This window comes from Zalophus californianus, chromosome 2 (genome assembly GCF_009762305.2).
Source record: "Zalophus californianus isolate mZalCal1 chromosome 2, mZalCal1.pri.v2, whole genome shotgun sequence".
NCBI lineage: Eukaryota > Metazoa > Chordata > Mammalia > Carnivora > Otariidae > Zalophus > Zalophus californianus.
In genome coordinates this window covers 39,324,922-39,348,865 of record NC_045596.1, presented here as the reverse complement: position 1 = coordinate 39,348,865, position 23,944 = coordinate 39,324,922, and the positions used below count along the sequence as shown (strand labels likewise).

The following is a 23,944-nucleotide window of genomic DNA, read 5'->3' as shown; positions in this document are numbered from 1 at the left end:
CTGGTACATGAAAATGATACATTATCATTAAACATGATAATGAACCCAATACTTTATATTTTGCTTGATATAATGCATACGATGTGGGAAGTCTCAGAAGCCTCAAAGAAGCTTCAATTTGGGAAGGAAAACTAGGCAAAATGAACACAGCCACATTCTACCAGAGCTGTTCTCATCAGCTATCCTCCGAGAGGCAAAACAGTAGAACACCACTGAGCCATACTTCATGGGTTCAAATCTCACTTACCCCACAGATTGGCCCTGTGACCCCAGGAAAGTTAGTAACCTCAATTATAAAATGGGGAATTGTGGAGTAATATTACCTAACTTATGGGGCTGCTGGGAGGATAACACGTTAATATCAGCAAATCACTTAGAATATCGTAGGTGCAGAGCACAGATTAAGTGATGTATGTTAGCTGCTACTGTTATTATCATTTAGTAGTATTATCTACATAACAAGGCCAGTATAAGTACATTTAAACCCAAAGATCTCTTCTGGAAAATAATCCTTGTTTGCATTAGAGACCTTACCTTTTGCCGTGGTTGGTTAGGAGCAGAAACCACTACTGTGTTGCAAATTGCCAATGCAATAAAGAAGTCTATGATGTACAAGGTCTCGAGTGGTGGATCTGGGATAGTCTCATCTAGTGGGGTAAAAAGGTGAGGTGTAATCTGATTAAACTTGTCCAAAAGCCTGGTGTCTGGTACCACATCTGTTTCCTGAAAACCCAATAAGACAAACTGTTATTACAGTAAGTATCTTACAAGGAGAGCTTTAAACTGAAATGAGAAGTAGCTTTTATAAGCAGAATCTACGAACCATGAGACAGTAAACTTTATTCTTCTAAAAAAGACTTAATATACATGGTGCCAAGGGAAGTGAGAATAGGAAAACAGACCAAAAAAAAAAAAAAAAAAGAGGGAAAAATCCAGAATGCATAATACTGATGGAGAGTATCTTGACTATTAAACTCAGCAAGAGACAGGAACAATGCCTTCCACCAAAATCTAGTTGACTGTTTTCTTATTTTGAAATACACAGTTGCCAGAGCATCTAACAGCAAGTGATGATTCATCCAACAACTGAGGAGTATCAACTCTTTTTAAAGTCAGGACAGTATTCATTCCATGTTATTTTAACAAAATATCTTATGGTTCAAATTACTACTATTATAAAAACAAAAGCAGAAACAAACAAAAGAACCCCTGTGAAATAAACATTAGTATGAGCACGTGAACATATTTAAAGATCATTACCTAGTAATATACTACAAGACTTTAATGAGGGTTCCTCCGAGAGATTTCCGATCATCAAATATATTTGGCAACTGTGTCCTGTGCCCTCCTCTTAAAGATTCTGAGTACAAATTAGCTCTCAGAAGTTCTGCTATTGAAAAAAAAATATCCATTTTGTTTAACACAGTGCTTCTCATGCCTACTGAGGAGTACTGGTTTTAACAAAAGAATGTTGTAGTAGAAATCTGTTTATAATCCAGTAACATGTAGACAATGCTTTAGAAATTTTTCAGATGAATCAAAAGAGGGACCATCTGCTACAAATCAAATTTTCACAAAAGCGTCACTGTATTCTAGAGGAGATGTGGATGTAGTTGGTTGGCAAAGCATACTGACTGCAGGAAAGCCAGGAGAGGTAATTTAGAGGCAGGAGTAAAATATGGAGATGTGAGACATGTGATACTAGACTCAAAAGACCATGGCTTGTATTTTATGCTTAGGAGTTTGGTAAGAACTAGCCATAGGCTTAATAAGAGCATGGGTTGAAAATCACATGGGCTTGGGTTCAGGTCCTAGACACAATGCACACTAGCTGGTGGCCTCAGGCAGCTTGCTTGACCCACCGAGCTTCATTTTCCTCTTCGGAGTAATCATAAAAATAACACCTATATCACAAGGCGGGTGTATAAAGTGATGACATAATGAGGGGATACCCACAACAGGAACCTCCAGGCAGGTTACCAGACTCACAATGGGTACAAACGATCTGTTGTCACATTCTTTTTTTTTAAGATTTTATTTAATGAGAGAGAGAGAGAGAGAGAGAGAGAGAGAGAGAGAGCACGCATGAGTCGGGGGAGGGTGGAGGGAGAGGGAGAAGCAGGCTCCATGCTGAGCAGGAAGCCTGATGCGGGGCTTGATCCCAGGACCCTGAGATGATGACCTGAGTCGAAGACAGACACTTAACTCAACTGAGCCACCCAGGCACCCCTGTCACAAAGCATTCTTAAATTTCTATCTAAATACATCAATACCAATTGTCCTGTGATATTTGACTTAGCAAAATTTGAATTTTATTGCAGTTTGGTGGAGTTCATAGGCACCAATAATCTGATGGCTGTTCTCTAATGAGTCAGCCACCTTTCCTCATGAATCTCACGTACACAGTAACTCTGAGCCAGTGCCTGGGCCCTCAGTTCTTCAGAGAACAATCCCTTCCTCAACGACCTCCTTGCCAGAGTGAACAGAAGAGCGTGGTCAAGTTTGAGAGACTTCTTTCTTACTCAGTGCTTAGTCAGCCAAGGGATGCTTGGGAAACTCATTACATGATATTTATCAAGGTCTCTGATTATAGTGTCATCTAGGGCTTGTGAGACTCCATGGGTTGGAAAATGTTTCCAGAGACATCTGTCTCAGAACGCTAATATACAGTAAGCCAAACAAAACAAAACAAAACCCCAACTTATTTTAGAATGGAACTCTAAGAAATTAAACAGGTTTCTTTATTGTAGCTCTTCTCAGAGAGTTTAATGGGTATTGGGACTCTTCAAGAGAAGGTATGTGCAGGCTTTCCAAATTAAATTTTTTAGAGACGTCTGTTCTGTGGAACACATTTGGGATTGCGTTAGAGACCTTATAAGCATTTAGTGATTTCACTGTATCAACGATCTCTGCACTAATAACTGGCTTCAGGACGTAAGGACTCTACCGCATTCCAAAATCAATCTAAGACAAATGAAAGGCTTCTACCTTCCACCTTTGTGATAAACACTATTGACATAAGTCAGTCTCACACGCCAGTCAGGGAACGTGCTGACTGCATGAACCGAGAACCTGGGCCATGAGCATAAGAAGAGAAGAGATACTAGAGCCCGCCAAAACTGGGGCTCTGGTCAGCAAAACTGTGTTTACAGAAAGTCCTCTTAATTGTGAGAAAAATCCAGAAACTCAGGACCACACAAGACAACCGTAACACAATATATGAAAGAAGAGCCCCTGAGATTTGAGGAAAGATCCCTATCACACTGCAGCTGCAGGCATGGAGCACTCTTTGCCTGAAGTTGGTCTCTCCAAATAAGTTAATCCTTAGTAACTAAGATATTTAGTTGCTGAACTGAAGAGAAGGTACAGAGTTATCACATGCAATTCTGATCTCTATGACTGCATCTATAGGGACTTTTCCTAAGACCCAAATCTTCCTCACTGAGACTCTGTCTTACAAAATTGGTTTTTGCTCTTTTTTCTGTGACAGACAGCTTCTGCCTTCTCGGAACTCCTCTCCCCCGGAGCCAGGCCCATACCACCCGGCTCTAAATGATTCCACGAACGTGTCCTTCATAGAGTTGTAAGTTCCTTTAAAGGAAGGACCATCTTATATTGATCTCTGGATCCCTAACACAATACCTAGAACATGGAGAAGAATAAAAGTTTATTGTACACGACTACCAAACACTTGCTGATTTTATATTGTATAAGTAGGCGCTGGAGAAACAGAATAAAAAGATGTCACTCTTCAGAAAACATACATAAACCCCTCCCACTTGGCCTCAAATAGACATTTGTTTTTAATGAAGAGAAAAGTTATCCTCCTAATTAAAGCCTTTAAAGCACAATGTGGATGGCTTCCTACAATTAAACAAAGCCTTATCTGGTTTCATGGTGGGACTCCAGCATCTTTATCTGAATCCTATGTAACATCTATTTTAAAATTTTAGATTTTCATGACTCATATTATGCCTTCCTACCAGGTTGCAGGTTTCACGTTCTGGTTGCTTTCTCTTTTTTCCCCCTCTATTTGTATCCAAATTCAACAAGCAAACACTGGCCAAGACTCCTCTTTGCCCTCTAATAGTGCTGGTTGAAGCTTTAGGGTGGCCTTAATACTCTTCCCCATTCCTCCCCCAGTTCCACCAGTAGCCACGGCCCTTATTTAATTTCCCACTGACATCCTAGTTCAGTTTTAGGGGCTCACTGGCCCACCTCGACAACTTCGGCTGAAGTATGGACACACAAACCTTATTCTGGCTCCCTCAGATTCCTGACCACCACAGACCTGAAGGAAAAACGAGCACCCACAACCACACACGGACCTTCCTCCCCCACACCACGTTTACCCACGGCCCCTTGTTTCTGAGCCCTTGCCTGTGCCACACATTGTATGCCCCACATGCTCTTCCTTCTTCTTCTGCTCTGCGAACCCCTACTCATTAGTTTAATCCTAACTCAAGTTTTACCTCTTTTCTCCTCACCCCATGAGAGTTGATCACTCCCTTCTTTGTGCTCTTACTCTACTCCGGACTAACCCACTATTACTGCATCTATAACACAGGATTGTACGCATGTATTTGTATGTCTGTCTCCTCTACCTAGAACAAAACTGAAGGACAGGGACATGTCATATTCATTTTATAACCCAGTGTCTAGTATTTTGCCCCTGTTTTTCACTAAGCCATTCATTCATTCATCCCATCAATATTTGTTGTTAATCTATGGTGCCAGGCACTCTCAAGGAAAGAGGGTGCGCAGGACAGATAGGATCCTGGCGAGCATGGAGCTCACACTCTAATGAGAGGAGACGTCAGATCCAAACACTAAGCTGTGAACAAATAAGATGCTTCTAGACTGAGACAGAGAGAGACAGGGTGGGCATGGGGGTAGAAAGAACTTTGGATCAGGTGGTAAGGAAGGTTTACTGAGGAGGTGACATCTAAGCTAAGACCTCAATGACAGAAAGGAGAACCATATAGAGATCTAAGAGAATAGCCACCCAGGTAGAATGAACAGTACTCTCATTGAATGAAAGCAGAGAGAGGATGAAAGAAGCACAAAAACACTGGCTTACAAAGAAAAGGTTTCTATTTCAAAGAGGTAAAATGAACCCAGGACTCAGGGGCCTCAATGACATTTTAATTTCCAAAGGTTGGCATATTTTTGCCAGCAGCCTGCCAAGGATCCTTACTCCCTGGCTCTCAACTTGCCTCCCCACCCAAGGTACCATCTTACAATCTTCCATTTCTAGACATCACGGCTCTTGGTGTACTCTTAAGCCGGTATTCTTAACCTGGGCTCTGTGGACAGGCTTCTGCAATTGTAGGCAAAATTTTTACAGATGCTAATTTTTCAGGACAAAGAATCCAAAGCTTTCTCAAAATAATCATAAGGCTCCAAAAAGGGAAAATTCAACTTGTCTAGAGCAAGAGTGAGATGATCTCATATTCAAGGAACACCTACCTCTTTATCCCATATATAATGGTGTGGTTCTGAAAACACAAAACCAAACAACAACCTCAGTGCGTCTATGCAATCAGATTGACACATGGCCTTGAAGTATAGGGCAAGTAAAAACAAAATGGACTGAGTGGGGAGACTGAGCCTGGTAAGCGTCTTCATTTAACAACCTTCAAAACTACTTCTCGAGGGGCACCTGTGTGGCTCAGTGAAGCATCTGATTTCAGCTCAGGTCCCAGGGCCCTGGGATCGGGCCCGGCATCGGGTTCCCTGCTCAGCGGGGAGTCTGCTTCTCCCTCTCCCTCTCCCCCTTGCTTGTGCTCTCTCTCTAATGAATAAATAAAATCTTAAAAACAAAAACAAAAACCTACTTCTCGAGAATGGACACACAAGTCACTGAGCTAGATGTTGAGTAGTCAAGATATAAGTTCTTGCTCTCAAGGAGTTAATGATGTATGTCAGAGAGAGAAATAAGGCCTGTGTAATGAGAGCCAAGGAAGGGAGGGGATGTGTAGACAGAGCTCAGAAACTGAGAAGAGTCTGAGAAGTCTTCAGAAGGAAGAATATCTAGGGGCACCTGGGTGGCTCAGTCAGTTAAGCAACTGACTCTTGGTTTCAGCTCAGGTCATGATCTCAGGGTTGTGACGTCAAGCCCTGAGTTAGGCTCTGCAGAGTCCGCTTGGGATTCTTTCCCTCTTGCTCTCCCGCTCCCGCTCAACCCCTCCCACTGCTTGCGGGCAGGCTCTCTCTTTCTCTCTCTCTCAAAAAAAAAATGTATAATAAAAAAAAGGAGGAAGAATATTTAAAGTAGTTTTATAAGAAATAAGTATTTCATCAGGTTTGGTAGACAGAGGTAGCTTGCCAGTAGGGAGAATAAATTTTAGATGGAGGAAATGGTACAGATGAAAGAACAGAAATATCATTTTTTCTAAGAAGACAATGAGACTAAATCAGGAAACTGAGAGGGTGGGTGTGGCACAGCCCCATTGGGTTGCCAATGCCCTACTACTTCCAAGTAAACATGAGTCAACAGGTAGTAACTTCACGTGGGTGAAAAATGTAAAAGATCAGTAGAGGAATAGGTAAAAAGAGAAGAAAATAGATATTTCGGATATAGTCTTTTTTAAAAGATTTTATTTTCGAGTAATCTCTACACCAAACGTGGGGCTCGAACCCACAACCCTGAATGAGATCAAGAGTCACACGCTCTACCAACTGAGCCAGCCAGGCGCCCCTTTTTCTAATAGAGCCTTAAAGTGAGTGCACAGGGGGCGCCTGGGTAGCTCAGTTGGTTAAGCGACTGCCCTCAGCTCAGGTCATGATCCTGGAGTCCCGGGATCGAGTCCTGCATCGGGCTCCCTGCTCAGCGGGGAGTCGGCTTCTCCCTCTGACCCTCCCCCTCTCATGTACTCTCTCTCTCTCTCATTCTCGTTCTCTCAAATAAATAAATAAATCTTTAAAAAAAAATTTTAAAGTGAGTGCACAGAAGAGGCTGTACGCATTCTTTCCCTATTTGTCTTTCAGAAGTTGGAGAAAAATTAAGTCTAGATGTTTGGTATATGTGCTGCCGGGCTGCCAAGCGAGCACTAAGTCTAGATGTTTGGAACAGTCTGACCTATGGCAAAGATACAGTATGACAGGTTTTGTATCTTTAATGCCACAGAAATTAACTAAATGAGTTGCACTGAAATGATCACCCTCGTTGCTGCAATTTTCATTGGCAACTTTGAAAAGAGCCAGGAGAGTCCCCTCAAGGCCTTTCCGGGACCTTTCCGGGACAAGTGAGACCACTGGGGTCTACTCAGATCACATCTCTACTATGAGAACCATACAATAAATTCAATGCAGAAACACAAAGATTCCCCACAGTGGATTCGTTCTTGTTAGGCCACCTATTTTAGACATCAACCAGTTACCGGTCTCGTGACTGGGGAATCCTCATCTTGGTAAAACGCAAGTATTAATGAATTGTGGAAGGCAGAGAAGGCAGCTGGGTTTTTACAGAAGCAACTTTAAGTACGACCAAACTTGTGACCTCTAACTCTTCCATGGAAGTATCATTGCTCTTTCCTGTCTTCCGCATGGCCCTCTATAGTTTCCTGCAGCAAAATGGGTTCGTCAGCGGGTGTGACTAAACAGTTTCCAAGACTTCCCGCTGGGAATCAAGCAACACTCAGCTGAGCTTTAAAATGGAAATACCAGAAAATGTCATTCTGAGGACTGGGAAAGGGGAAGCTGAGGACACAGGTGTGGTGGGATGTGGGGGAGGAATGCAGAAAGATAAAAAGGCCTTGGAGGGTACTTGAATTTGCCTGTGATTCAGACACCCTTCCCTGTCAGAGATAACCCCGTTAAGCTTTGCTGGCTCTGAGAGTGAGCCCTGGTCCTTAAACCCTGGCAGCCTTCTTCAGGCTCAGACATGATTGGCCCTGATCAGAAATACCGTGCTTTTTCAGAAATGATATACTATCTCTCAACACTGAATCATCCCACAAATTAGGAAGTTGTGATATTGTTTGCTTATATTTCTAATGATGTGTGGCAATTACGCTAAACTGCAATTACGTAGTCTCTTCTCAGGTAGAAAAGACAACAGTGTTCGGCTTTGTCATAATTACGAGGATGTTCTTTCATTATTCACGATGGATATGCAAAATTCAAGTCACGCATTCACACTTACAATGGGGCTACTGAAAGCAGCCTGTCTGGAGTGAGGCACTTCACTGGCTCCTTCTCCACTTCCCAGAGCTAAACAGTTCCCAGCAAGATGATTCGAGGATTTACTTCCCAAGGGCCCATTATGAACCCTCTGGCAGCTGGGGGCCCTCGGTTTCACCACATTGCTGAGGGAGTCGCTGGGAGTGTCTGTGGAATCTTCATCTTCAGAGACAGCTTCCTGGTAGGACTCTAACCTCTTGGCTGAGAGAGAAAAATCACACTGGGTCATTACCTGAGAAGAACCATTTGCAGGTGGAATATGTCAGGCATTTACTTCAACAGCTATTACACATCATCTCCTCCCTTTTCAAATCTGCCCTCCAAACTCCCCTCCCCAGATTCCCTTAATGAACTTACCTCGCTGAGAAAAGTAGAAGCAATTAGAAAGCAACTCCCTTCTTATCCCATCATCAAATCTACCAACCTATCCACATCTGTATCCAAACTCTGTTTTTACTACTACTACTACTACTGATAAAGTTTCAAATGCGAAGCTCTCTCCATTTGTGATCTGCCTCCCACGCCTCTGGCTTTCTCAAGGACTTCACCCTTACAATTCTCCCCTTTATGCTGATACCAATCTCTCCTCAACCAATCTCATGGCTTTCTGTCCCTGTCTGCCCACCGACACTACTCCTGGCAAGGTCACCCATGAGCTCCACGTTACCAAATCCAATTAGTGCATCTGTCCACATCTTATCTGCACTCTTAGCAACACCCAACAGAGGTGACCATTCTCTTCTTGAATGGCTCTTTTGGTTTCTCTGACACCATGCATACCTGTTTTTCCTCCTACTTTAATGGCTGTTCCTTCTTAGTTTCTCCTGCTGTCTTCTCTTCAGCCCTCAAATACGGGGTTGCTACAGGAACTCTGTCCCTTCTCCACCTATATACTTTTCCTCAGTGATGTCACCTGGTCCTGTATTTGAAATATCCTTTCATACGCGCCTGACTTCTAAACCTCTAACTTCAACTCCAATTTCTAATTGGAATCCAGACTCCTATATATATATATATCTAACTCTCCGCTTGATACTTCCAGTTGGATGTCTAGTGGGCTCTTCAAGCAGATATCTGCAGAGCTCACTCCCTTACCTTTCTCAAGTCTCTTATCACATCCCTTGACAGTAAAAACTTGCCAGATTTAACCACACTATTATAAATCCGACTTCAGCACTTACCACCATCTACACACTATAGACCTTGTATTTATTTTTTGAAACATCCAGTGGAATATAAACTCCAAAAAGGCAGAGTTTTGTCTATTTTGTTAATATGATATTCCCAGAGCCCAAAGCAGTGGCTAATAATAAACATTTGTTGACTAAACAGATAACAGATACCTTAAATTTGATATGGCCAAAATAGAACTCTTCCTCACTTCTCCCTCAAATTTACTCTTCCTCTGGCCTTCCCCATCTTTGTAGATGGTACCTAACTATTTATCTAGCTACTTATGCCAAAAATCTAGGAGTCTCCTTGATTCTTCTGGTCTTCCCCAGCCCCCGTATTCAAAGCATCACCAATAGCTATCTATTATTTATCCAAAATATATCTCAAATATCTCAAACTCTCTCCATCTTCATTACTTTAGTCCAAGCCACTATCATCTCTCAACTGGACCAGTGCAAATAGCCTCTTAACTGGTCTCCTTGCCTTGCCCCTCTGCACTCCAGTCCTCAACCAGTAGCTAGAGGGATCTTCCTAAAACATAGAGCAGATTACTCCTGCAACAAAACTTTCCTTATGTTGGCTTACATAACTCAAAATGATCTGACCTCTGCTGACTTCTCTCACATTCTTGCCCCTTCTTCTTCCACACTTGCTCCAAAGTCCAGCCTCACTGGCCTTCTTTCCTTACTTTGGAAAATCGCCAAGCTCATTTCACCCTGAGGGCCTCTCTACTAGCTGCTGCCTCTAACTGGTAGGTTTTTGCACCTGAACTTCAAGATTATGTTATTCAGATCTAAGCTCTAAACGTTAGAGAGGCCTTGCCCCCCTACCCAATCCAAAGTGCCTTCCAATCATTCTATATCATATCAACTCATTTTAATTCTCTGAAAAGCACTTTTCATTATTTTTTTTCTTGATTTAAGAATTAATTTATTTGCAACTATTTTCTCCAATAGAAGCTCTTTGAGAGCAGGGTCCTTGTCTGTCTTGTTTATCATGATATCCAGTGTCTGGAATACAGAGTAGACAATCGGTAAATATGTACTTGTTGAATTGCTAGCTGTCAGTATTCGGGCCAAGTCCAGCTGCTAAATATAGAGTATGGCTTTTGGCAAGTTACTTTATAAAATAAAGAATATTTGCATATCCTGTTTAATAGTCTTTAACTGTACTTTTTAAGGACAAGGAGAGGCTAAGAGGCAATGTGGTGATTCTGAGCTCTAGAACCATCTCTTTCAAAGACTCAGTGCCTTCTAGGAAATCACTTATTCTTTCTTGGGCCTCTCTTTTCTTATTGGTGGAATGAACGATTTAGATTTAAGACTTCAGGATTCTTCCCGGTTCTGCAAGTTTCTTTATATTCTCTGCCTAAATAATACAGAGCACTTCCCTGTATGGCCTCTCAGCTTCAAAAACCCATCTGCTTATGGAGTCCCAAACATACTCAAGTTCTCCATTCTCACCTGTGCTCTTGCTCAGAATATCCATTCTCTTCTCTACTTACGTAAATCCTCAACATCTTTAAAGGCCAGTTCCTCAATGGTGACCTCTGGAACTATACTGACCCCCACTCGCTGGGCCTTTGAAGCTTCTATGTACTGAATGTTACTATGTACCAGGCATGTGTCTCTTTTAATAACCAGAACAACCCCTCTGAGGCAGATACTATTAATACTTCCATTTTAGTAATAAAGAAATCAAGCTAATTTCCCCCATCTCACAAAAGTAGTATTCATCAGTCTTATATCCAGTTCTATAAGCTCCACAGCCAGTGCTCGGAGCCCTCATGCTACATTGTTTCTAAATATAGCCACATACATTAATGTGTATTATTCCTTATCAGTTTACATCAGTATCACCTGCTCAATTTCAGTGAGTCCATGCTTTTAGTTTAAATATTTATTAAATGAATGTATGAAGAGACACATGAATGAAATATCACTAGCATCAGGGGAAAGTTGTGGGGTAGGGACTTAACATTTACTGAGGACCTCCTTTTCATCAAGCATCTGTCTAGGTCCTTTTATAAACATCTACATTTCCCCTTTTCATCTTAAACATAATGCTACTGGGTAGGAACTATCACTGCTCTACTTTGTAGCTAAGAGAGGCTAAGATCCAGACAGATCTTTGACCACAGACATGGTATTTTGACATGGTTAAATAGCTAGTTGGGGTTAGAGCAGGGAAATGAATTTAGGTCTTCCTGACTCCAAAGCCAGTGCATGTATCCACTACTTTTATCTCCTCAGCAGTCATCTGTATATGATAGGTTAGTTCAGAGATTCTCAAGAAAGGGTGAATTTGTCCCCCAGCAAACATATGACAATGCTTGTACACACTTTGGTTGTCACAACTGGGGGAGGAGTCCTACGCGCATTCAGTGGGCAGAGCCCAAGGAGGCGTCTAAACATCTTAGAATGCACACGACAGCCCCCACAACAAAGAATAATCCACCCCAAAAGGTCAATAGTGCTGAGGTTGATAAGTCCTTGAACAGCTAAAGAAATTTACTGGTGATGTGATACCATTTTTAAAATAAACAATTACAGTATTACAAAACCTACAGAAACATAAAGGCTATAGTTCAGGAATTTCTCCTAGCCATCATTAGGGAAATCAGTCATCATGCAACTGTGTTATTACTATAATGCCAGACAGCTCAGCCCTTAGGACAGGACAAACTTGTTCAATAAATAGCACTGGAAGAGTGGAATCAAGAACACATGGGGGTAATCTTTAATCATTTTGTAAAAAACTATGAGAAGGAAATAGACCAGTAAAGTTACAATTTGATTCTGAAAACAAAACTACTGGAGTATACTTGTAGACTCTGAAAATTTGTCAGAAACTGGGTATGGAAGGAAAAGCATATTACCATACTGATAAACAAAATCTACCCAAATGATCTTGAAGACTTTTCATATGTCTCTTAAAGCTGGTTCTAATTAGTTCCATGAATGCCTCAGAGTGGGGCAGAAATTCTTGCCTTCCAACTCAAAGGAGAAAATACAAAGTATGTAGTCTTTCCTTTGCCTCAAGGTAGGTATTGGGTTAGATACTAGATCAACGATTTTATTTCTCCCTCTTAGATAATCCCTAATCTTCTCTTCCAACTCCCCCTTTGAATATCTAATAACCTGCTCATGGCCCATTACTTATATTTATTTGATATCTGGAAGAAGTGAGCAAGAGTCTATGGAACAAAAAGTTTATCATACTTTTCAATGTGCTCCCCAAAGGACCAAAACCAAAGATGAACAGCACAGCATACTCATGGATTTCTCCGAAATGTATCATCCCCATATCTGCCAAACATTTTGCTATGAACTAATCCCCCAAACATTTCCAGCATCCCAACTTTCACCGGCTTATAAACAGCATGCCCAGCTAAGCTTCGTCCAACTGTATCATCCACATATCCTTGATACACAAATCTTTTCTTCTAAACTAATTCCCTGTGCATGTCCAGCATTCCAAAAATTTCTTGCCCAATATCCTTCTAGGCCCCAAACCTTGATCAATGCTAAATTCACCTCCCAAGCTGACTGCCTGAAAATCAAAACAATATGCAACAAGAACACCAGACTTTAATCTTACGACACTAAGATATTTTTACATTTCCAATGCCTGTCTTCCCACTGGACCAGATAAATCTATTTCTTATTTTGAGAACTATAATTACAACAACAATAGCAGCTCTTACTTATAAAGAACTTATTCTGTGCCATGCTCCAAGTGGCTCTTCATGAATTTTCATGAATAATAGTAGATACTATTACTGATCCTTTTTACTGAGGCCCAGAGAAATGAGATAATTAGCCCAGAGTCACACAGCTTGTAGGCAGTAAAAATGGGACTCAGACTCAGGAGGCCTGATTCCAAAATCCTTGTTCTTGGGAACTATGACACGCTACCACTGTATATATCACATTCACAAACTGTGCATCATAAAGGCACTCTCCAAACTCAAATTGAGAAACATTCTACAAATCCCTAAATAGTGCCCTTCAGAATTAGGATCATCCAAAAACAGAAAGCCTGAGAAGCTGTCAGATCTAAAGGAGTCTAAATAATGACTGTCACATGGTCTCCTGGATGGGATCCTCAGACAGAAAAAGGTAAAAACTGAAGAAATCTGAATAAAATATGGATTTCAGTTAATAATCACATATCAATATTAGTTCATTACTTATGACAAATGTATTATACGACTAATGTAAGATGTTAATGACAAAGGAAACTGGATAGAGGGGCAAAATGGAACCCTCAAGAGCACTGTTGTAACTTTTCTGTAAATCTAATAATATTCTACACTAATAAGATTATTATTAAAAAAGACATCCTCTTTCCATAATCTTTTAAGGAAATGTCTTCTAAAATTTTAATATGCACACAAATCACCTGGGAATATTGTTAAATGAAGATTTTAATTGAAGCTTTAAAGAGGGGCTGGAGATTCTGCATTTTTAATACACACTCAGGTGTTGCTGATGCTGCTGAGTCCATGGACCAAATTTCTAAGTTTCAAATTTATTTTTTAAAGTTTTTTTAAGTTTATTTATTTAAATAATCTCTACACCAAACGTGGGGCTCAAATCCACGACCTTGAGATCAAGAGCCACACACTCTTACAGCTGAGCCAGCCAGATGCCCCTATGTTGCAAGGTTTTAAAAACATCAAATGGTGTTGTCAAATGTGTTTAATTCAAATGCATACGTGCATGGGGCTATTTCCTAGCAGCAATGTTCTTTATGGAAAGACCTCCTAGGCAAAGCTTTTGCCCCCCAAATCCTGAAGGGTTAACTTGTTTTCATTTCAGTGAACATAATATGTCTCAGGGTTAAATTCTGGAGAGAAGAAGCCCCTACTATTCCCTCCTTCATCAATCAGAGTGTGTATGTACATGTCCTTGTTTTTAAACCATAACAGAAAGAGACCAGGAGCTCCGGATGTATCTATGGCAGAGATCTGCTCAAACGCAAAGGTGGCACCTTCTAGAAGTAGTACAACACCCACGGTCCACAAACAGTTCAGTCAGGTTAGCACAGGATTTTCAGTCACTTGGTACCTTCTCTGCCTAAGCGGCTACAGAGGAGAAGCACTTGCTGAGCCAAGTGTGCAGGCTCAGGGACTGGGGTGGGAAAGGGCTGGTACTAGCCTTCTTAAATGCTACAAATACAAAAAACAATGTAGTGCTTTCCATCGTACATTTTGTGAAACATTACTACTGTAAGATATTTCTTGAAAATAGGGATCTATAGTCAAATATTTTGGAAGACACTAATCTCACAAATGGGTGTGAAAGTTCAGCTACAGTGAGGTGGATTATTTACATAAATTTTGGCAATTATTATAGTGCAATATAGCCTAGCCTCTAGAAGAAAAAGGAGAGAAGAGAAAGGTGGTCATGATGAAATCTTAAGAAAAATGGTTGTAAAAACAAAAGCACACCATAATGCCATTTAAAAAACAAAACAGGGCGCCTGGGTGGTTCAGTTGGTTAAGCGACTGCCTTCGGCTCAGGTCATGATCCCAGAGTCCCAGGATCGAGGCCCACATCGGGCTCCTTTGCTCAGCCCTCTGAGCCTCCCCCTTCTCATGCTCTCTCTCTCTCTCCCCCTCTCATTCTCTTAAATAAAATCTTTAAAAATAAATAAAATAAAATATATATATATACATATATATATATATACATATATATATATATATACGTATATATATATGTATATATATATAAATGTGTCCAAAAAAAAAAGACTCAAAAGAAATGCACAAAAATGTTAACAGTGGTCCACTCTGTTTGGTGGGGGTTATTGATGGCTTTTAAATTTTCCTCTTTTAGCTTATCTGAAATTTTCTAGAATATTGCTTTTTGTAACAAAAATACAATAAATAAGACAAAATAGGGGCACGTGGGTGGCTCAGTCATCAAGCATCTGCCTTGGGCTCAGGTCATGATCCCGGGTCCTGGGATCGAGCCCCGCATCAGGCTCCCTGCTCCGCAGGAAGCCTGCTTCTCCCTCTCCCATTCCCACTGCTTGTGTTCCTGCTCTCGCTGTGTCCTCTCTGCCAAATAAATAAAGTCTTAAAAAAAAAAAAAAAGACAAAATAATGCAGAGTATCATCATATCCAATATGACTAGCTATTTTTTATATTTATATAGTGATTATGTGATAAATATTCAACATTTTATCCCTAACGTTCACAGGTAACAATAAAACCTGGCTTAAAAAATATATGTGCCTAGGAGGGGCACCTGGGTGGCTCAGTCGGTTAAATGTCTGCCTTTGGCTCAGGTCATGATTCCAGGGTTCTGGGATCGAGTCCCACAGTGGGCTCCTTGCTCAGCAGGGAGCCTGCTTCTCCCTCCACCTGCTTGCCTGCCGCTCCCCGTTTGTGCTCTCTCTCTCTGACAAATAAATAAATAAAATCTTAAAAAAAAATTCTTCTCCCTCTGCCCCTCCCCCCACTCATGTGCAAGTGCTCCCCCCAATGAATAAAATCTTAAAAAAATATACATATGTATGTATGTATGTATGTGTGCCTAGGAGAAAATACAGTTACATTTTTTAAAATTTTGGCCCGGGTTTAAGTTTAACACTACTGACAGAAATTATTAATATTCATAATCTTATTATATTCATAACAACTGACAAGATTTAATAAACATATAAAAATTCTGACAAGTAGAAACACCCTAAGAGACCATGCTAGACAGAATTCTAAGATGGCCCCAAATTTCCGGTCCCCCTGATGTATACACCTTCTGGGTACAATGGGGTTTCACTTCTGTGATTAAATTATGTTGTATGGAAACGTGAAGGATTCTGCAGATGTAATCAAGCAGCTAACCAGCTCAATCTGAATTAATCTAAAAGAAGACTATCCTAGGTAGATCTGATCTCATCAGGTGAAAAGAAGGGTCACAGTACTTTCCCTGAGGTCAGAGAAATTCAAAGCTAGAGATTCTGCTGCTGGCCTTGAAGAAGCAAACTGTGAGGCTATGGAGAGGCCAAGTGGTAAGAAAACGGTGGGCCACCTCGAGGAGCTCAGAACAGTCCCAGGCTGACAGCTAGCAAGACAGCAGGGACTTCAGTCCTACAACCTTAGCCTCTGAATTCTGCCAAAGACAAGGGAACTATGAAGAGGACTCTGAGCTCGGATAAGACCACAGTCCCAGCTGACACCTACATTTCAGCTTGATGACAGACCCTGAGGGAGGATGTCGCCATCCCACACCCAGCTCTAGAGCCCCACAAAAAAGCTATGAGACAGTATATCTGTGTTGTTTAAAGCCACTAAATTTGTCGTTAATTTGTTATGTGACAACAGAAAACTAATACAGTGATAAATGATGAACCAGGAAAATACTCATCACATATAGAAGGATAGTATCACAGCATCAAATTATTTAACATTTAGTTCAATACAAGTGCACAAATGAAAATGGACAGTGGCCACAGACAACCTAGACTGAACAACGAGCTGAATGCCAGTCCTGCCTTAATAGATAAAATTCTTCCTACAGATGACAAAGAAAAGCTCATTTGTAAAATAGGAAAAGGAAATGATCACTTTACCAAGGAAATTCAAAAAGCCAATAAACATATAAAAAGTTAAGCATCTCACTGCTCATCAGAGACAAATTAAGACAATGAAGTGCTGGGGCACCTGGGTGGCTCAGTTGGTTAAGCGACTGCCTTCAGCTCAGGTCATGATCCTGGAGTCCCGGGATCAAGTCCCACATCGGGCTCCCTGCTCAGCAGGGAGTCTGCTTCTCCTCCCTGACCCTCTTCCCTCTCGTGCTCTCTCTCCCTCTCAAATAAATAAAATCTTTAAAAAAAAAAAAAGAAATGAAATGCTGATAAAAAGAGTAATTTCATCCCATTATGGCTGGTGTGAAAAACGGGTATTGTTTTTCTGGGTGGTGGGAATGTAAATTAGCACAATATTTTAGATATAAATTTTGTAGGATCTATAAAAATTTTATATGCGCGTACCTCTGGAGCCATAATACCACTTCTAGAAATGTATCTTTTTTTTAAAAAAAGATTTTTTATTTATTTATTTGAGAGAGAGAATGAGATAGAGAGAGCATGAGAAGGGTGAGGGTCAGAGGGTGAAGCAGACTCCCTGCTGAGCAGGGAGCCCGATGTGGGACTTGATCCCAGGACTCCAGGATCATGACCTGAGCCGAAGGCAGCCGCTTAACCAACTGAGCCACTCAGGCACCCTCTAGAAATGTATCTTATAAAAATAAGATATGTACAAACATGTATGTACAAAAATGCATATTACATGATGAATTTTTCTTTTACATATCATAATCTTTAATACTATCTCCTTGCCTTAAACTCTAAAAGCTACATGAGATCAAGGGACTTTTGCCACATATTAGGGGCTCACAAAATTTATGTTGAATGAGTAAGTAATAACTGAGTAAGTTCACTGCAAGTACTGTTAAAATAGCAAAGTAAGCTTGACCACATACAATGCAGTACTATGCACTTAATTTATGAGCTGACTCAGAAAAAAAGGCCATGAGATATTGTTGAATAAAAGAAGAAAACTGCAAAAAAAAAAGTTCTAACTTATAAAAGGGGAAATGTGCAAATATATATGTTCACATATAAAAGAATATGGAGAGTTATATATTCATCAAATTGTTAATGGTGGTTAACCTCTAGAGAGTAAGCTTTTTAATTAGTTACGGATACTTCTCAGAAACATTTTCATAGGAGTGTATTTACTTTTGTAAATAACAAAATTAATGTAGTTCAATTCTTTAAAGAAAACTTGCAATTTGTTATTTACTTCCTTAGCCTCAGATGTTTAGCTCATCATATTTATTCTTAAACTAGGTGTTCTTAACCAAGAATTGATGGATATCTATGGGCTAAACGATGATGTGATGGCTTAAAGGGGGGGCTGTAGCCCTCCCTTTGGAATTATTTTCAAATATTTCTTAGGGAGATGGTCCATAGTTGCATTAGATTCATTAGATTCAAAATATTTCTTAGGAGATGGTCATAGTTTCATTAGATTCTCACAACTACCTATAATACTGTATTCTCACTTAACCTCATCTCCAACCTTCTACTACTAGTAGTAATTTACTTTCCTTTTAAAGAAACTATGGCAGTAAACTCCTTGACTCTGACCTACTAACTTTTGAAAGAACAACAATGAAGCTTAACGCCTCTTTTGATGAGTTAAGTACCTAATGCTTAAACATAGCACTGTATGCTAGAATTATCAGACCTTTAACTAGGTGCCAAAAAAGACCAATCTTAGGGTTGGTTTTCATAGAAACCCAACACTCACCATTTTCTTCATGGCAGTAATCAAACCCTGCCACACTACATCTTCGGAAAACCATCTTATTCTCAGTGAGAGTTCCTGTCTTATCAGAAAAGAGGTACTGAATCTGTCCAAGATCCTCAGTGATGTTCAGGGCTCGGCACTGAACAGTAGAATCCATCTTCTCATTGTAGAAATCCACATCACTTTGTATAAAATATATCTGTCCGAGCTTCACAATTTCAATGGAAACGTAGAGAGAAATGGGAATCAAACCTAAGAGGAACCAAGTAATTCAAAAAATGTTAGAGAGAGCGAAAAGAAAGTTTGAGAAACCAAATATAGTTGGGTAAGTAACAAATATCTTAAAATTCTATGATGAGCTCACAGAAATTACCTGTAACAAAATGATCATGGTCCAGAACATATAGAATCCTGCCAACACTGGTGATATGACATGTCCATCAGGCTCAGGGATATTAAAAAACATCATGCTTTCATATCTACTCAACCAGATTCCATGACCTTTCAAAAAACACACAGACATGAAAAGGATGCTATATATTATGTAAATATAGAACTTCATTCCTAAAGAGGAATAAAAGTATTTATTTTGGTTGAACACCAAGGGTTTATTTTTGAAAACGAACTGAAATGCAAAAGGCTCCACAATTCTCCTGTCTCGGTGTCTCTTTAAATCTCTTCCCAGGTCCCTTTCCTACTGTGGCCACATGTAACTGGATATAATCAACATTAATGCCTTTCAGATCACAGAATGAGAAAGATAAAGATCTGATGGAAAAAAATTATTGGCAAATAATCTCCTTTGCAGAAGTCAAATATTCATAAATATTTCAAAAATTAAATACTTTAAATAGAGATCTTGCTGAAAAGATGTCAGTATAAAAAAATCCTATTTTACCTACCCAATGCACCAGTTAAACACATCACAACCAAAAGCAGGACACACCAGAGGACATCTGTATTTGCTCTCCTTTCTAATTTGCTGCGCTTATACCTTGGACCACTGGTTCAGCATTGCTTTGGTTTCATGGCCTACACAGGTAACATGTCAGAAAATGTGCAAATTAAAGCCAGATAGCAAATATCAAATTTTTAAATCTCTGTGACAGATACAAAGAGAAGTTGCATAATATATTTTGCTAATTTAGTTTGCTTTTGTGATCCATTTAGAAAAACAGAGACCAAGGATTAAGTTTAATCAAGACAAAATTTCCTTTCTGCTTTTGTAAACTGCATTTTGAATAAATGGAAAATGTTAACTTGAAGAAAAACACAGAGGAGACAACAGTGAAAATGGGAAGTGTCACTGACCTGCGTAAACCACAATGCCCACAACAGCCTCTGTGTTTCTAATGGTGCATCCTCTAAGTAATAAATTTTCTTTACTGAGACCCACACGTTCTTTGTTGGAATGTTCTCTGTAAGAAAGACAGCACAGAGATTCATTTTTACTTAGCAAAAGTGGAGGGAAAAATAAATAGCAAAAATGGGGATGTAAAAAATAAAAATCATGGATTTTGAGTTTTCTTGACTGGGAGTATTAATTTGAGCAGTTCAGAAGAAAGGTTTCAAATCTCGGGCCATTTGCTTTTGTTATTTTGCTTTGGCGCAGAGAAAGATGCAACAAGTTTCAACTACCACTGTTTTCTACTATTCACTGTTTGTCAACTTCTAGCACCACAGAAACTCAAAAATATTCCAATAAGGAGATGTTACTCTAGTACAAACTGTATTTCAGCGTAACTTAGTAACAGACAAGGGAAAAGTTCTTGATAGAATTAGGAAATTACTTTTTCCACCCGGATGGAATCAAGGATTGTTCTAGGCAATGGTAACATATGGCTGCTAAAATCATTAGGTGACACACTGATGAGGAATTTTATAATGAAAGGATAAGGCTGAGAATACCAATCTTAACAGAACCACTGACGGGACAAGGACATCATGGGCCTCCCGATGGTATGGAACAGAAGCCATGTCTCCACAGGATCCTAATCAAGGCTCTGTCACCGCAAATCAACCTGGGTCTGCGGCATCAAGAGATCTGTGAAGGCTTTGAAACTGTATGCAATAGTTCCTGCGTGTACGTATGTGTGGATATCCACGTCTACCTTGGTAGAAAGAGAACTATTTCTTTCATCAGATTCGAAGGTGCCCCTGGACAGTTTACAGGAAGTCAGAGGGCCAGAAAAAAAAACAATGTTCACCACACCCCAAGGATGCAGTGTGGGCCAAATCTAAGTGCAGTATAAACCGCCAGCCAAAAATGACCTGGCTTATTCAACAAATGGATGGCAAGGGGGCACAGGGAGAAGCAGGGAGGTCTCAACTCGGGAAGAAGGCAATCAGCTCAGTCTAGAAAGGGGTAAATTCTACCAGCTAAATGACCTAATTTCTTGGGAGGGAAAATTTAGAGACATGTCAACCAATGAAATGGGCAGACCTTATTCTGATCCTGGTTAGGCTGTACTGACTACAAAAAATTTTTTTGAGATAACTGGACAAATCTGAACAAAAACTAGTTATTAAATGACATCAAGAAATTGTTCTTAATTTAGTTAGGTGTGATAATGATGTTACGGCTCTGGTCCTTTACTGATATGTATTCATAGTGAAGTAGTTACAGTGAAATGCTAATGGGGAAGAAATAGGAAGATAATTAAAACAAAGTTGGCAAAATTAGCCCATGAGTGTTCATTATATTTTTCTTTCTGCTTTTGCATGCTTGAAATGTTCTGCAATAAACAACTTAAAAATTATCAAAGTAATTACTTAAGTTATGATAGTGGCAAAAATACAGAGAAAAACAACTGGAAATTTTTTTTAAATAAGCAGAAAGTAATGTATTTCACCTATTTTGAAAATGCCCTCTTCATTTCAGCATTAAATTAGACTGTTTTCTAAGCAATATGCTTCAGTCAGTAAGTTGTTTCTTTTTTCTTACATATAGGAAAACTGTCCCTGTATCTGGCATCCTTGCTATCTGGAAAAATAACTCTTCAAAGAAGGTTTCATACCACAAAGGACAAAAAAAATTGATTTGTTCCTTCACTCCTATATCTGTAAACACCTTATACTAAGAGATGTATGTTTACATTCCTTCATATACGTCGTTTTATTGTACAAAGAGACAACCACGGAGTCATAGTCAGGGTCAGCAGTGTCCTTGGGTTTAATTTAATTCTACTTCCTGGTTTTATAGAGGAAGAATTTAAGTCCCAACATTCACATTTCCATGTAGTATTCCCATGCAAACACCACACAATGCTCATCAGGATAGCATTCATTATCCCTAGAACTTTTATAGGAACAGATTTAATATACACAAGCATTTCCAAAGTTCCTCAGTAAGATTTTAGATTTTTTTTCCCCCCTGGATCCTTATTTTTCACGATTACATCACTCTAGGTTACTATCATTAGATCAAAGCCTAACTCCTATCCTTACTGCGTCTGCCCAAACATTAAACAGGTCCTGCACCTGACAGGCATATATTTGGCACTTATGACATGGGACCTTTGGACTCTATATGAAGCACTGACTGTCCACATGAGCTCTTATCCATTGAAGAAGCTAGGTAACATTTGCCACATGCCCAGCAGTCCTGCTCAGATGCTGGGAATGGAAAAACACACACAGTCGTGGCTCCTGTGGTCTAAGGGGAGGTAACTGATAGAGAAATATGTAAGTGTAATAAAATTATTAGAGATATTATGATAGAAATCTGATATTCAGCATGCACTGTGGGCACAAATAGGGAGAACGTCAGTTTCTACCTGAGAGTAAGACCAGAGAAATCACCATGTAGAAAGTGAGCTTGAGCATCTCAATTTTTGATTTTTTTTTTTAAGATTTTATTTGTCAGAGAGAGAGAGAGAGAGAGCACAAGCAGGGGGAGTGGCAGGCAGAGGGAGAAGCAGGCTCCACGCTGAGCAAATGATGACCTGAGCTGAAGGCAGACGCTTAACTGACTGAGCCACCTAGGCATCCCTCAAGTTTTGTTGATTTTAGAAAACAGACCACAAAGCAGGAAAGGAATAAGAAACTAGTTTCGTGGATAAAAATAACTCCACATAAAATCACTGTATCTTCCTGAGCGTGACTCATTCAATGCTTCCCTGCAAGTTGCTGAAGCCAGTTCTCAACAGAGGCATTAACAGAGCAGACCCAGGGAAGTCCAATCACTGAAGAAGACAGAATCTCAGGGAGTGAGAGGAAGCTGAGAGCATCTTTTGGATGTGGATTCCAAGAGGAAGGCAATTCCCGTGGTCAAACCAGGCTAATCAAAAGTAAGGCACCACACTTGAAGCAGACAGACATCAGGGGAGCCCATCTTGAATGGAAAAAACCAAAGAGCAGGCAAACATGGCATCATGGAATCTGGAGGCAAGTGATAATTAGGAGAATCAGAGAGGTTAGTGGGTCCCTAGAGCTAGGTGAGGGCTCTGGGGCAAGACTGAGTACCCACAGCAGCAGCAAAAGATGTCTCCAGTGTGTCTGTTAAGAAAAAATCACGTCCAGTGTGGATGAACACAGAGGCTGACAAGGTAGACCAGGACTCCCGTTTCAGAAATTTGGTTAAGGCACTCATTAATCTGCTTTCCATCACTATAAATCAGCTTTTGTTTTCAAGTTTTCAAAATTTGGTTAAGGCTATAATCTGATCACTATAATCATCAGATATATAAACAAATCATATAGTATATATTCTTTTCCACCTGGCTTCTTTCACTCAGCGTGATATTCTGAGATACATCCATGTTCTTGCGTGTATCATCAGTGAATTCCTTTTCGCTGAGTAGTATTACATGGTATGGATATCCAATTTGGTTATCCATTCACCTGCTGATGGACATTTGGGTTGTTTCCAGTTCTGGACTCTCACAAATAAAGCTGCTGTGAATATTTGTGTGCAGGTTTTTGTATGAAGAAATGTTTTATTTTCTCTTTAGGTAACTACCTAGGAGTGGAACAGCCCGATCATACAGTGGACATATGTTTAACTTTACAAGAAACTTCCAAATTGTTTAAAGTGGCTGTACTTTATATATCCCCACAGGTGGTATCTGAGTGCTCCGGTTCCTCTACATTCTCACCAGCACTTCTATTCTTGGGTCTTTTTTAGCAGTTGTAGCTCTGTGGTTTTAACGTATATCTTTTGACATAGCTATTTGTCATCTACATATGAAGTGTCTTTTTTTTGGTGAAGTGTCTGTTCAAACTTTTTTACCATTTAAAAAAACCATATTGTTTGTTTT

General features: G+C 40.0%; 1 protein-coding gene across 1 annotated transcript in view; it reads right to left on the bottom strand.

Annotated features, from left to right (window-relative positions):
* The window catches only part of ATP10D (ATPase phospholipid transporting 10D (putative)), a 101,343-nt gene that overhangs the window by 32,023 nt on the left and 45,376 nt on the right, over window positions 1-23,944 (bottom strand). Inside the window, 7 exon segments of the mRNA XM_035726135.1 lie at window positions 535-723; window positions 8,147-8,385; window positions 18,687-18,938; window positions 19,047-19,187; window positions 19,589-19,692; window positions 19,694-19,718; window positions 19,998-20,104. Of these exon segments, the coding sequence (XP_035582028.1) occupies window positions 535-723; window positions 8,147-8,385; window positions 18,687-18,938; window positions 19,047-19,187; window positions 19,589-19,692; window positions 19,694-19,718; window positions 19,998-20,104 (1,057 nt within the window).